The following is a 16,486-nucleotide window of genomic DNA, read 5'->3' on the forward strand; positions in this document are numbered from 1 at the left end:
GGATCCATGTTTGACCATTCTACCACTCTGAGCTCTGCTTTTGAATCATTTTATTATTATCATCATTCATTTATTCATTCTTTGGAGGGGGGCTATTTCCTAATGCCGCCCTAATAAGCTGATGTTCAAGGGGAAATATAACAGAAACTCTTTCAGTGTTATTCATTAATAAATTAACAGATAAACTGTGAAGAAGAAAAAACTGAGATTTAAAGGAGAGAGTGAGAAACTTGATCATCCATCCTCATAATACATGTTTATCAGTATCTGCTGTGACCATACTGCAGTAATAACTACAAGTCTACATTTCTGTGACTGTTGATCAATCACAGCAGGAATCTGAGCTCATCTCTGCACACAGAGCAGCTTCAGCTCTGGGATAAACTGCTCGCTTCACGTCCTTCTCAGCTCACAGACACTCATCCTGATATTTTCCTTTAACATTTGATGGTATCTGGAATAGTTGGCAGTAATAAGGATGATTTTCTGTAAAATCATATTGATATGAGCCGTGAATTATTCGTAGATGAGCGTTAGATTAGTTTGATGGGTTAACTCAGAGAGCTGAAGATATGGTGGACATGCTGACCTCGCTCCGTGGTGTACAGGGCCGTTTACCCTCATGATTAATATTCACAATAAAAAAATGAGGCGAACATCATGAAGTCTGTGTGTGTTTCATAGTGTTGAACCACCTTTGTACAGTTAAACCTAACAGTTACTACATGACGGAAACACCAACGTTATTTCTTTTATGTGTTTATCAGGTCACGCTGATTATTGAACAAAAACCCAAACATCAGATGTTAATCGAATCTTTTTGCTCTCTCTCCTCCTTAAACATGTTTTTAATGTTAGTTATAATTCAGAATTGGTGACTGGAACACGTATGACACATACGAACATCAGGAAATAAAAACATGATAAATATAACCTCTGTAAATGAAGTCAGTGTGCAGCGGGGGTTATTACAGCTGTGTACCGGCCTGCGCTTTGTCGGTGGTAATAGCAGCTCGATTGCTTGCGAGGCGAGCGGGTCTGTCCCACGCTTTGCCGTGAGACTGGGCTGGGCAGACATCTCCGAAATCATCGAAGCACTTTTGCAAAAAAGCTGTATCTTGACAAACCGACCAGACATCTGAAGATTAAACCGCTACATTCTCGGCTAAAAAATATTAAAACGGTATTTGGTGAGACACAAACTGTCATGGTCCCCGTGTCTGCCCGGCTGACTCAGGTTGGCTACATATGTTTCTTGTTTACATCTACCTCTCTCACGCTAGCTGTGTCTCGCCAGGGCGGAGCTCATTGCGGGCTCCCGCCCCTGGCCCTTGCACCTGAAGTTAATCACACATCTGTGGCTCATCGCCTAAACTCATCCACTACTTAAGGCAGAGGCTGGAAACATCTCGTCGCTGGACTATTGAGTAACCTCGGTAGTAAGCTCCGGAGTACTAGTCTCTTGTTGCCTTTTCGTATCGCTGACCCTTTGGATTAATCACTTGTTGTCTGTAAACAGGAATTCCGTTTCCCTGGAACCCTTGGTGTGCTGTGTTTTTTATGAAGTCTCTCGTGTGTGAAGAGCTCCTTTCCCGGATTTCCCTGTGCCCTGGATTCCCCCTGCCATCTCACTTGTATATATTTGCACCTGGTGTTGTATAGTAAAAAACGGAACTGTATTCTAGCTGCCTTGTCTGCGCTTGAGTCCATCCCACACACAAACACAAACAGGGTTTTTCAAAGTTCAGTTCTGTTAGTTTCCACATGGCAGTTGTTGGTGTGCAGTAACGCCTTCTAAAAACAATGGCCACCAGGCCAAAGCAATGGTTCTGACTCGATCAGCATTAACCCCGCCCCCTGGGTTTGATGGGTGAGGTTGACACATAAAATAAATTTATGGTGAGACCTGAAGGAGTCAACTGTGCCAAAATGAATTAATTAAATACACCATTAAATAATTATTTAAATGTGGCAATAATTAATTAAAACGTGAAATAATTAATTAATTAATTAAATGTGTCAAAAAATGTTTATTTAATTATTTATTTCCCATTTTAATTAATTATTTCAAATTTTAATTAATTATTGTCACATTTAATTTATTATTCAATGGTGCATTTAATTAATTCATTATGGCACTCCTGGCGTTCCATACTGTGGTTGGGTCGACTTTACTATATAGATGTTTCACATGTTTCCATCTCAGCAGCCCCGTTGACAGATCACAGTATTATTACTTTTAAACTTAACCCTGAAAATAAAACGCAGTTTAAAAAAGATTACTGGAAATTAAATGCAGATCTATTAATTGATGTTAAGTATGTTAAGATAGTTAAAGAGCTCCTCCATAACATTTACAACAACGTAACAATTGGCAATTACATACATAGATGGGAATTTTTTCATTTAAAGTTAGAGAATTTTCAATTACGTTTAGTAAAATGAAAAGTAGACAACAGAAGGAATTTGAAAGTAAATTACTTTACGATATAAATAACTCTTGTAATAGACATTTTATGTCAGAGGCTGATAAGAAATCCCTGTTGTCTTTACTCAATTAGATGATCTATACAAGAAAAAGGCTCATGGAGCTTACATTAGAGCTCGTGCAAAATGGATAGAAGAAGCTGAAAAAGTGCTTCATATTTCTACAATTTGGAGAAACGGAGGCAAGAAAAGAAATATATTAATACATTAATCATAAATGGGGAGGAATGCACAAATCATAAGACTGTAGCGGAAGAAAAACATAAATTTTACTCAAATTTATTCTCCTCAAAATATTTAATTGCTGATTCATTAACTTTTTGTGATCAGATTGAACCTTATACTCCAAAAATCGATTCTGCATTCAGAGAAATTTGTGATTCTGATATATCACTGGATGACTGAGATCAAGCCTTAAACAAACTGAAAATGACAAAGCTCCTGGTCAGGATGGCTTGACTGCAATCTTTTATAAATTCTTCTGGAAAGAAATAAAAGAATTTTTCTTCAAAACTATTACTGAAATCATTAGTAATGAAATGTTAGCAACGACAATGAAACAGGGTCTTATCTCCCTTATTCCCAAACCTGGTAAAGATAAAAGACTAATCGATAATCTACGACCAATAATATTAGATTGGTTGTAGATCTACTGGATTCTAATCACTTAATTGAAGATGATGGTGTGATTCTTTTTTTAGACTTTTATAAGGCATTTGATACGGTCGAACATCCTTTTATTTTAAAAGCTCTACCCTATTTTGGTTTTGGTAAACAAAACTTCATAGATTTAATTTCTTTATTATACTCTGACTCAATAGTTCTGCTTCTTTACCTTTTGGAACATCTAAACGCTTTAATGTTAGACGAGGAATCGTCAGTTTTTATAGAACATGAATGAAATTTCAATTTTCTCAAAGGCTTCTGGTTTGTACCTGAATATTAGAAAATGAGAATTATTAACTATTCGTGATTGTGACCTAGTAGCTCTCTTAACATAGCTGTTAAAACTGACATTAAATATTTGGGTATTATAATGTCAAAGAACACAAATAATAGAGAAAATCTACATTTTGAGCAAATTACCCAGAAATCAAAAAGATTACAGGCTACAAAGACACCTCTCCATCTTTGGACGCGTCTTGCTTACTAAAACAGAAGGTATCTCTGGATTGATTTATCCATCACAATGTTTATATGTTTCCAATAGTCTAATCAATAATATAAATCAAATTAATTTCAATTACATTTGGAGAAACAAGCAACATTATGTTAGGAAGAATGATATAGTGAAGTCATTTGAAGAAGGAGGTTTGAATGCGATTGATTTTGAAGCAATGATGGTTCCATCAAACTCAAATGGTTGCAATCTTTCATAAATAATTCAAACAGTATTTGGTTTTATTTTCCCAAAGTAATTTTGGAGAAGCTGGGTGGCATTGAATTTCTTATAAAGTGCGACTTTGAAATTTCCAAATTAAATTATCCAATTTTCACAAACAGGTTCTCCAGTACTGGAAAATGATACACAAGCATATTTTTTCTCCACATACAAATTCGATTTGGAACAACAGATGTATACGATAAAAGAAAATCCATCTTTTATAAGGATTGGATGGATCATGGCATTTGGACGGTTTTACACCTTTTAGACAATGACGGAAATGTGTTAACATATAACAAATTCATAGATAATTATGGCATATCATGTACTCAGAGTAAATTCATTAAAGTTGTGAAAGCCATTCCCCCTGCAATGATTCAGATGTCTTCCCCCGACTGAACAACAACCCGTCAACAACATGCTGAGCTGTGACTCTTCTTCCCTCTAAAGTCCTGGTGTTAACACTCACCCTGCATCAGCTTCACCTTTTTTTAATTGTTTTTACTTTTCAAACCGACGGATCATTTGAAGCCAACCATCCAAAAACTGCTTCAGCTGTGTTTGATGTTTATGCTACAGCCTGTTTACCAATATAATCAATATCAGATATCAGAGCAACAGAAACCTCGGTGATCAGGACGCTGGGACTGAGAACAGGAAGTGGCTCAAACGTCACAGTTTCATAACGTCACCCTGAACTCCACTCACGGAGTTTCTGTCGCCATTGTAGTTTTTAAAGTCCCGTGATAAGGCGGGTCTTTCTGTGAATCCGCACGCTCATTGGCTAATAGCTCGAGATTGACACATCGTTATCCAATGAGCGTGCGGGAACTTCCGACATAAAGTTGTTTCCTTTGAAAAACCAAAGTCTGATTATTTTTGCCTCCACTGACGGAGCCTGTTGTTCCCGCCACAGAGACACAGTAATGTCAGAGCGGTGTTAACACTCACCCTGCCTCAGCACAGCTCTCACTCTCCTCCTGCTCTCTCACACTAAACGGAGGCTCAGCTAAACTCACTTCCTCTCTACTTACAGGAAACCAGCGCTCAGAGGAGCCGACCGGCCTCACATTTCACCCACAGACACGAACAGCGTGGAATTATTTTATGTCATAAGAAGAAACATATTCATGTTAACACTCACCTGCCTCAGCTCCACCTTCCTCCTCCTGCTTTCACTTTCACTGCTGCTCCCTAAACACAGAGGATGCTGGGACTTGTAGTTGTTTCCTTCCGGTGCGGTCTTCCTCTTTGTTTGTTTGTGTTTGTGTTCAAGTTATTTCGATCATGTAAACATCAACAGAACACGTGAAGCCACACAGAGTTTGTATGTCGAGGTGGGTAGGAGGGTTTGAGGGTTTGGGGAGGGGTCAGAGGGAAGAGGTCTCTCAGTCTTGACAATCCACATTGATGGCATTGCATCTTTCAACGTGTTTGTGGGTCGATTTGGATGCTCCAGGTGTGAGAGCAGCCACTCAGCCTCTGCTGCAGATGTGTGTCACAAGTTCATCTAGTAGTAGGCTATGGCACTTGGCCACAGGTGGCAGCAGTGGACTGGCCTCCATGTGAGACTGCTCCAGCTGCTATGTGATAGTCCAGCTGCAAACTGAAGATCATATGCAAGTTTTGGAAATTAAACTGTACAATATAAAGCGCCTTGAGGCGACTGTTGTTGTGATTTGGTGCTATATAAATAAAATTGAATTGAAATTCAGAATATTCTTAACTTAGCTTTAAAACCAACCCAATCTCTCCTCCACACTCACAAACAAAGACAAACCAACTGACACATCTGAGTCCCTCACTTTCTTCAATCCACTCACTCTCACAAGCTCCACTTAGTCACACTGGCTCTGTTTATTACTAATTACTATTGTCTCCCCAGAAACAGTTCCATTTTCTTTTTTCCTATTTCAGTTGTGTTTTTTGTGCTTTTGCAGCGTTTTTTTTTATTGCTGGTGTTTTCTTAAGTTGCAGTCCATTTGGCCTCTCAGGGCCACCGTAGATAAGGGCCAAAAATAAATGCATAACATCATTTCAAATCAGTTTAAAGGTTTATTTGCAAGACACAAAAACAGAAAAAATTAAAAGTTACAAATGTATTGTGTGTTTGAGGAAACCTCACAAATGTCACAGATGAAATATTTGGTGTTTATTTGCTGGTTTGTCGGTAGCAGCTCCTTCAAAGTAAGTCTACCACACATCTGTTTGACCAACACCAGTTGATTTGGATCACCGGTCCAAACAATTTGAACCATTGTTGTGTTACCTTTGTGTTGAGTTTGACTGATATTTGCTGGATAGCAAATGTTTTAAAGCTATGCAACCTTTATCTGCACATAGCAGTTAAACTGTTTAGATCAATCTTTATTGATAATATACATTATTTATTTATGAATTACTGTGTACACAAGAATAAGTTAATGTATTAAGTTAAACTGGCTGAAGTTTTTGTATTATTCTTGTGATTTTTTTTATTGGCCCTGTTTATTTACAGGCCAGGTGACCCTTTAGGGGTTTAAAATGCCGAGCCAATGAACGGCTGGGAGCAGGAATCTTTCTTCACTGAAGCTTCCACTTCCACGGGTCTGGTAGGAAGTTGTCCAAGCCAACAAAACAAACAGACAAAAAATCCATCTATCAATCACCTGGATCACCTGTTGAGAAAGAAAAAAGAGAAAACAAGCAAACAAAAGAGAGCAATATAATAAACAACATCACCGCGATGATCTATGTGAATATAACTGTAAATACTAAATATTGAATATTATTGTGCAGCACGTAAGATCGACAGCGCACAGTGTGCTTTGAGGTAGCAGCCAAAATGCAAGGCAAGTTTATTTATATCGCACAATTCAACAACAAGGTGATCCCAAGTTCTTTACAGAACATTAAAAAACAAAAACAGATAAAAAGCATGATTTAAACGTGACGTGCCCGTGAGCTCCGCTGGCAGCCAGCTGTGCCAGAGTGACCGAGCCCCAGGCTGAGAGGCCAAAGGCACCCCACCCTGAAGGAGCCCGAGCGAGCCCCAGGCTCCAGGCCCCGACAAGCAGTACCTGGACGCCCATCCCCAGACACAAAGAACCACCAATGCACCGATGTCTGAAGGCGTCTGCCACTGGCAGGGGGAGTGGTGGGGGGAGATAGGCCTCCATACCTTGGAGGGCCTGAGATGTCCCCAGAGAGGTGGCGTCTGATACCCGACCTGACATATGGACACAGACAAACAGGCACACACAGATACAAACATCCATTCCCACCCTCATGCTCTCATATGCAATTACTCAGCAGCAGGTAAGCGCATAGCCCCTCCTGGTAGCCCTCAGTGTCTACGTGTATTTAAAATTGAGAGGTGGGCAACGGCGCCAGGGGTGAGGTTGTACACCCTGATGTGATTCTGATCTTGGAAACATTAAAGACATTCATAGCCAGACTGCTGACTTTGTGTTTTTATTCAGTCGCCTAACAGAAGTGCAGTGAGAAACGATTTACCCCATCCTGATTTCTTAGCTATTTGCATATTTGCCACACTTACGTGTTTCAGATCGTGAAGCAAATTTTTATGATAGATAAAGATGACCAGAGTCAGCATAAAATAAAGCTTTTACATGTATTGCTGGGAGGTCGGCAGCTCCCTCCACTGCTTGGCCCTCTGTGAAAAACAACTGGGATCCAGCTTCCCTGTGATGCTGAATTATATAAGTGGACAAAAATAAATAGATAGAAGGATGGATGATTGTATTTTGTGTACAATCGTTGAAGTGTAAAAAGGGTTGGCCCTCCGTGGTGCCCTAAGCAAAGTTTGATTTTTGGGGCCCTTTAATAGTGCCAATAATAGTGATTAATGATGTCAGGGTTCGAATTTGAGGAAGAGACAAACGACTGCATGGTCTCAGTAGATGTCAGAATAGTGATTTTTATTATACATATGTACATATGGGGAAGATGAGCATCACAAGCCTTTTAGAGCCGATCTCCCCCGAACAAGCATCTCACAAGGCTTTTATTACAATGATGACGTCAAGTCCCATGATAAGTATCAGTCAGTTCTCAGAACTCAGGAAGTTCCCCTCACTCCACAAGTTCTCCTTATAAGGCCTCCAGATGTTTCCACTCAGCCCAGCACTCAGAGAAAACCAGTGTGTGGTGTGTATATCTATTCGTGTCTATTGTGAAAGTATATCTATCAGAAAACTGTCCTATTCTTACTAAGTGTGTGTGTACACATGCATGTGTTATATAAGAGCGTGCATGTACTTTCAAGGCCTGTGTACGTGCAGAACTGAACATAGAACCAAGGCAGGGTCCAGCAGGCCCCACAGGCTTCTGAGTGATTACAGAACTGTGAAACAGCTTTAAGCAAATAACATGAATAGTACAGAACAACAATAGACTGATTAAAGTACTGATAATCTGTGTAGATTAATGTTAACATAGATATGGTTCAAAGATTATTCTGTCAACTGGTTCAACAATGGTAAATGATTAATGATTGATACTTCTGATTATAACTGTGATCATAAGAATACAAAATAAAATATCTCCTGGTCACATTGATCACCTACTATAAATGTATTTCATTTTCTAATGTTGATGTTGTTGTAATCCACAGTGAAAAATGTCATAAAAACAGATAACAAATTTGCAACTTTCATGAAAAATGTTTTCATTAATATTTAAAAAAAAAAAAAAAACACCTCCCCCTGCTGGCCACACAGAGAAACAATAGATAAAACCTGAGAGCTGCACAGTTGCAGCAGTGTGGTTTACGTCATTCTGTTGTCAGCCTGTTTTACACATCGGTGGTTTCTTATTGACGTGTAAAAAGATCTGAAATCGTAGTAAATTCAGCTGCTATTGTGGGCTGCGGATGATTTACACTTAACATTTTAATAACTGGGTATTGAATGTCATAGGCCCAATGTTCCCTCTAATTTTTCAGGTGTCTGAGCAAACACACAAACTCCCTGAGCGGTTCCTTGGACCACTGTGAGCGACAGCAGACGTGTGCACTGTGGTCACACCGGCATCGAATCCATCCAAGTTTCATGGTTTATTAAAATAATCAAATTACAGCGTTTACATTTATGTTAGACTACTTTTAATTAACTGCTTCAGCCCATTTACAATGAAAATGTAAAAGAAATCTTGTTCATGACCTGTGTAGTATGTTAACACTATTGGAAGTACAAATAACTTGAACTCCAATTTAGAAAACACAACTTTTTTTTTTTTATAAAGCTCTGACTTGTATTATGAGTCCGTGGTCTGGGAGAGAGTCTGTAACTCTCTGTCTCCAAAATACTGTATATAATGACCAAAGCTGGGAAATTAATCAATCAATCAATCTTTATTTATAAAGCACTTTTCATACAAAAAAAGTAGCACAAAGTGCTTTACATGGTTAAAAGCACCCCACCCCGCCCTCCAACTAACCCCCCACACTCTCATTAACATAAACAATCATGAATGCACCCATATCCCCCCCCCCCCCAGCCAGGCTGAGAGGACCCCCAGAGCCCCAGCAGCCACGGTCGATCACAGCCCCGGTGCAGAGAAACACTGGAGATATGTCACAATAGGATATATACAGGGTAAAAAGATAAAGTAAATAAGAACGGGATACAATAGAAATAGTAAGAAGATAAAAAATGAGTAAGAATAAAATCAATAAATATTAGGTAAAACCTAAATTAATAAATAGAATAACAGGATAGAATAAATAAGCATAAAATAAATAAACGTTAGGTGAAAGATAAATTAAAAAGGTGGTCTTGAGCCTGTTCTTAAAAACATGTACGTTCTCTGCGGCCCTGAGCTCCTCCGGCAGGCTGTTCCACAGACGAGGACCATACCCCTGAAAAGCTGCCTCTCCGTGAGTATGTGTGCTGTCTTTGGGAACAGTCAAAAGGCCAGTACCAGAGGACCTCAAGGTCCGCGAGGGTTCGTATGGTAAAAGCAGCTCTGAGAGATAAGACGGCCCAAATCAAATTCAAATTCAAATTTTATTTTTCACGCACACAGTCATACACAGTACGATATGCAGTGAAATGCTTGGACAACTGCTCGTGACCTAAAGAAAAAAAAAAAAGGAAATAAATAGGAAATAAATAGGAAAAATTAAAAAGGGTAAATTTAACTAGGAGGGAATAAGATATAAATTAAGGTTAAAAATGAAATAACTGTACAACACAAATTAGAATGAAGGGTAAATTTAACTGGGAGAATAAGATAAAATATATAAATTAAAGTTGAAAATAAAATAACTGTACAACAAAATACACAATATAGAACTATATAAGAATGTATGAAGAAATATAAATAAATAAATATATACACAATAACAGCAGCTGTACAAGTATTAACTGGAAATGAAGAATATAGTGACCAGTGTTGTGCAATCCACATTATGTCTTGTGCAGTGCAAATATGCTTAAAGTGATTTAAGTGATGAAGTGAAAACAATGTCCAGAAAGTCCAGTGTGTGTGTAAGAACCATATGTGTGGGTCAGTATTGTGTGGTGGTGTGATTGAGAGACCGTATCGCCTGCGGGAAGAAGCTCCTCCTCAGTCTCTCTGTGTTGGTCTTCAGGGAGCGGAATCGCTTTCCTGACCTCAACAGAGAGAACAGTCTGTTGTTGGGATGGCTGAGGTCCTTCACGATCTTCCTGGCCTTGGTCCAGCACCGCCTGCTGTAGATTGAGTGCAGGTCAGGGAGCTCGGAGCGGATGGTGCGCTCAGCTGACCGCACAACCCTCTGCAGAGCTCGTCTGTCCTGCATGGTGCTGTTCCCGAACCAGGTTAAGATGTTTCCCGTCAGGATGCTCTCTATGGTGCACGAGTAAAAGTTCCTGAGCACCTTGGAGGGCAGTTGGAAGTCTCTCAAGCGTCTGAGGTGGTAGAGACGCTGTCGGGCCTTTTCACCACGGTGTTGATGTGACAGGACCATGACAGGTCCAGCGTGATGTGAACTCCGAGGTATTTGAAGCTGTCCACTCTCTCCACTGGGCACTCGTTGATGACGGGGGTCTGGTAGTTCCTCTCCTGCTTAGTGCTGAAGTCCACTATCAGCTCCTTTGTCTTACTGACGTTTAGAAGGAGGTTGTTCCTCTGGCACCAGTTCTCCAGATTCCTAATCTCCTTCAGGTAGGCCGTCTCGTTGTTATCAGAGATCAGGCCCACCACGACGGTGTCGTCAGCAAACTTGATGATGGTGGTGGAGCTGGTAGTGGCCACACAGTCATATGTGTACAAAGAGTACAGCAGGGGGCTCAGAACACACCCCTGGGGGGCTCCAGTGCTGAGAGTGGTGGAGGCTGAGACATGTCCGCCCATCCTTACTGCCTGTGGTCTGCCAGTTAGGAAGTTGGAGATCCACTGACACATAGATGAGCTGAGTCCCAGATGCTCCAGCTTGGTGGTGAGTGTGGAGGGAATTATGGTGTTAAATGCAGAGCTGTAGTCTATGAAGAGCATTTTAACATAATTCCCCCTTCTAGTGTCCAAGTGAGTGAGTGATGTGTGGAGGAGATGAGAGATGGCATCGTCTGTGGAACGATTTGGACGGTAAGCGAACTGTAGTGGGTCCAGTGTGTCTGGTAGTGAAGAAATGATGAAGTCTCTGACCAGGCGTTCAAAGCACTTCATCACTACTGAGGTGAGGGCTACAGGGCGATAGTCATTGAGAGAAGCAGACCATTAAGACATTTAAAAACCAATAAAAGAACTTTAAAATCGATCCTGAAATACACGGGGAGCCAATGCAGCGATTCTAAAACCGGTGTACTGTGGGCCCACCCTCTGGTCTTCGTCAGCACACGAGCTGCAGTTTTGTAAAAGTTGTAAGGGTGATATATTCTTTTTGGGGAGACCAGAGAGCAGGGCGTTACAGCAATCAATGCGACTGGTAATAAAAGCATGCATCAACATATATAGCTGAATTTTTTTAATATTTTGTACACAATAACAGAATAATTTCAGAAAAACACAAAATGACTGGTGTCAATATTATTTGCCCCACAAAAAAGGTCGAATATAAAACAATATTGCAAATATTGCACAGTTGAAAAAAAAAAAGCACTACAGCTCAGTTGTTCCCGCCATCCTTTGTCCTCCTGTTTCCCCTCCCTCTCCCCTCCAACGACGAGTTTGATGGTGTTACGGATTCAAATATTGGGGATGGATACAAGAGGAAAAACCACAATAACAACACTGGTCCGACCGGGTTGAGTCAAACGATGATTTTAATGATCACACGCGTGGGAGATGGACACCGTACGCAGACAGCATCAGATCTCAAAATGGTGGAGCATTGATCAAACTCTTATAGCCTCTAGTGGCCCCCACCTTATCATAAAAGCCTAAACATTCACATGCTTTCTCTCACACGGCGCCTAAGCTACGACCTTGGCTCCCTGTTTATCTGCTCCTGCTGAGATGGGGCAGAAAACTCCAGCATGTTCTGTTCTCTTCTAATCAGACAAATAAGGCGATGACTTTCTGCGAACAGTATTTCTTATAACTCAGCAGTATAATGCATCATGAAACAATATCATTCATTCACAATAAATCAGCAGTCTAATGTAATGCAAATCAGTTTAACAAATGCAATAGTTATCACCTTCTTCTAATTCAGGAGAATAATGCAAACTAAAACTACATAATAATTCACAATCTTCAATTAGGGGTCTAACGTGGCATAAAATAATATTATAATACCACATTGGCAAACTTCTCCCAATGTTTCCACTGAAGGGGTTGAAAGTTAAAAAGCGCCGAAGGTTAAGTTAGGTTTGGAGTAAATCATGGATGTGCACACGTGTTTGTGTGCAGCTTGTAGTGCAAACGTGCGTGCAGAATTCATGCAGACATGTGTAACTGGTCGTTTTGAGGTAGAAAAGAGTGATGCGCGGTCAAGCTGGTAGTTGAAAGTGTCAGTCAGAGTAGAAGAGCATTGTGTAAAAATGCAAGTAATAACAAAAAAGTGCAAGTCATTAATCGCATCACCCTGAAAAACCTGAGTAAGGAGTGCAGCTCCTGATGAAAGGAGGAGCACTGAAAACCAGGAAATGATGTTTCTGGAACAGTCTGATGACTGAAGCTGGATGTTTGAAGTCTCAGTGAACTGCTTGTCTTTTCCCCACAGCTCCTCCCTCAGCGATGTATATGGCTATATGTTATGAACAATGTGCTGATGTCCGTATCAGGTAACAAACAGCGTGACACAAATGGAGAACATTGTGTCCACTCGATAATATGCTGCTCTAAAAAGGCTCCATCCTGCAGGGAAGTCGGCCCAGCTTTACTCGCACAGCCTGCCAGCTCTGTTTGAACAGAAAGGACATCTGCACAAGAAACACAGCAGCCTGTCGCTCAGCACCAACCGCCTCACTGAGCGGATCAGTCTCAGGTACGACACGCCATCACAGATGCAGGGAAACAGGAGCTGTAGGTGCAGCAGTGTTAATAATGTCATGTATGATGCTACCACTTGATTTTGAGGAAGGAGGATACTGTAAACCCAATTTTGTCTGCTTGTTCTGACCTGGATATTCTCTGTTGGCCACAGAAAGTTTACCATATCTGTAAAGATTCCTGACACTAAAGGTTGTAGGAGGTGCAGTGTAGGTAAGCAATGCCGAGTTACTCTGGTCAGTCTGTTTGTTCACGGAGAACAACTGCAGACACTTAGTCCTGCTCTCTCTGTTTCAGCAAGAAACCCATACACAGATAGTACATATCTGTGCGGGGCTGTCCCATCTGGCCTGGTTTTACTCTTGTGGTATGAGCCTCTTCAAAAGTTCATGCATCTAAAGGTTTGTACAGATATGTCGAACTTGCCACCTGAATAAATGTCTTCCTTTCTAACTCTACCCCGATTTCCACAATGCAAACCAGCCATTAGACCTGGATTACATAAAAGTAGACAGACAGCATATCAAAATCTGAAGCTGAAGAATGTAATTGATTTTTTTTAATAACATATGCATACTTTTTATTCAAGCCCAACAAGATTTTAGAGACTAAATAAAAGAAACGTTGTATAAACGCCGTCCAAAAACACCAACAGCACCTTCTCTGGGTCCAAGCTCGTGTAACTGAATGGTTACCGTGTGTTTTCTGTGCTACAGGAACAGTGTTATCAGCACACAGTTCAACGCCAGCATGCACCATTAGATCACATAGCACAGATAATTGACAGTTTTTTTGTGAATGTCTCGCACATTTCATAACGATAATGTATGTACTGTGAGAACAGAGCTCTGTGTTAAGCCTGTCTGCAGTCCTAACACAGTGCTGCTTGGAGAAACACGCCTGTGCCACAACATTATGGAAAAGTGGCATCAGTCCAAAGACGTGCAGTTAGGGGATGGATGGATGGATGGATGGATGGATGGATGGATGGATGGATGGATGGATGGACGGCTGGATGGATGGATGGGTGGGTGGATGGAGGGATGGGTGGGTGGATGGATGGGTGGGTGGATGGATGGATGGACGGATGGGTGGACGGGTGGATGGATGGATGGACGGGTGGATGGATGGATGGATGGATGGATGGATGGACGGATGGATGGACGGATGGATGGATGGATGGATGGATGTTTGGACTAACAGATGGACGGGTGGATGGATGGATGGATGGATGGATGGATGGACGGCTGGACGGATGGACGGGTGGATGGATGGATGGATGGATGGATGGATGGATGGATGGATGGGTGGATGGGTGGGTGGATGGATGGATGGATGGATCGACGGGTGGATGGATGGATGGATGGATGGATGGACGGGTGGATGGATGGATGGACGGCTGGATGGATGGATGGATGGATGGATGGATGGATGGATGGATGGATGGAGGGATGGGTGGGTGGATGGATGGATGGATGGACGGATGGGTGGACGGGTGGATGGATGGATGGACGGGTGGATGGATGGATGGATGGATGGATGGATGGATGGACGGATGGATGGATGGATGGATGGATGGATGTTTGGACGAACAGATGGACGGGTGGATGGATGGATGGATGGATGGATGGATGGATGGACGGCTGGACGGATGGACGGGTGGATGGATGGATGGATGGATGGATGGATGGATGGATGGGTGGATGGGTGGGTGGATGGATGGATGGATGGATGGATGGGTGGATGGCATCGGTTTATCTTTAATCTCAAGATTTAATAATCATACAAGAATTCTGTTGTGCTGTTTTTGACGGTTGTATGAACAGGTTCAGCTCAGGTTTAACAAGCATCACTTAACCATCCATGAGAATTTATTTAGTTTTTTTTGTTTTCCTTGGTGACTGTTTCACAGCAATTCGCCATCAGACTCCCAGATTCTCTTCTCAGCTGTGTGTTGGAGTGAGAGACTGTAGTAATGATAAACCACCAACTGGCCAACAGCTCAGGTTTGATATTATAGAGCTGAACGGCGCTCCTGTTCCAGTGCCAGGTAGGACCGTTTCTGCGTGTCTCTGCTGACTTCCTGAAGCTTCAAGCTTCAACTTGTTGCAACAAGCTTCCTTCTTTCCGTGCATCAGGAGATAGTGGAGCACTCAGAGTCGTGCAGGTAACCCTACTCCCCGTCTACATGCCAGATATCCTGCATGAAAGTTGCTCTTCGGTGCATCCGTCAGACTATGAATGGGTGTGAACGGGTGAATGAGGCAAGCTTTGAGTGCTCAGAGTAGAAAACCACTATATAAGAACCGGTCCATTTACCATTTACCAAGAGGGGCCTGGAAACCGAAGGGTCTGGCTCCCATTTTACTTTTAAATACTTGGAACGAAGTGCTCTAATGGGGTGATATGGTACTATAAGGTCATTAAGATAAGACAGGGGCTGATTATTCAAAACCTTTTATGTGAGGATTTTGAATCTTTTATTCTGGATAAAACAGGGAGCCAATAAATGTTCTGTTTCTAGTCCCTGTCAGGACTCTCGCTGCAGCATGTTGCTCAGAGCAGTCTGGAATTGATTTTTGACTAAATAATTAAAACTAATAATAATATATTACTATATTATATTACTAACAAATCCAGGACACCCCTGTTGATCCAGCAGCTCTTAATGAAGTTTGTAATAAGAATCGTGGTGAGTTCATTAGAAATATTTCACTTTTCTTTTTTAAATCAGTCATTACTGGAATCATCTGAAGTGCAAAAACAGTGGGATTATATATGAGAAGGACGGACTCAAAGACTGTCGTGTATCACATATATATTACATCGATGTCCAAAATCAATGCATCATTAATGAAACTGAAACAAAAGTACTGAATTTCATGTGGAAGACCAAACCTCAGCATTCAGGAAAGTCTTATACAGGAGCAAAGATAATGGACGTTACCCGGAGTTTTCCACTGTGAAACCAGGAATAACAGCTTAAAAATGTTTCTGTGATCTAAATCATTGTCAGCCTGGCAGGCAAATAGCGTGGACACCAAAGTTTGTGAACGTGATAACCTGAGAACAAAGACATGTAGGATTTTAAATCGGTACCATAGGTGTGTCTACTGGGAGGCTGAGGCTTGGCGCTGGTGGCTGCCAGTACTAAGTATTATTATACAACCCTTATTTTAGTTGATCTTATCTTCTTTC

General features: G+C 41.3%; 2 protein-coding genes across 2 annotated transcripts in view; both read left to right on the forward strand.

Moving 5' to 3' along the window:
• LOC146675664 (uncharacterized) overlaps window positions 1-16,486 on the forward strand; it is a 300,511-nt gene that overhangs the window by 153,211 nt on the left and 130,814 nt on the right. The window lies entirely within an intron of this gene.
• LOC146675673 (mitogen-activated protein kinase kinase kinase kinase 2-like) lies at window positions 12,702-13,934 on the forward strand. Its single transcript, XM_085400670.1, has 4 exons — window positions 12,702-13,080; window positions 13,160-13,283; window positions 13,443-13,501; window positions 13,586-13,934. Exons 1-4 carry the CDS (start codon window positions 13,053-13,055, stop codon window positions 13,723-13,725), a joined length of 351 nt encoding a protein of 116 aa, XP_085256796.1. The 5' UTR covers window positions 12,702-13,052; the 3' UTR covers window positions 13,726-13,934.

This window comes from Rhamphochromis longiceps, linkage group LG3, assembly GCF_057381845.1.
Source record: "Rhamphochromis longiceps isolate RC_006_pf linkage group LG3, R_longiceps_female_GT1.1, whole genome shotgun sequence".
Taxonomy (NCBI): Eukaryota; Metazoa; Chordata; class Actinopteri; order Cichliformes; family Cichlidae; genus Rhamphochromis; species Rhamphochromis longiceps.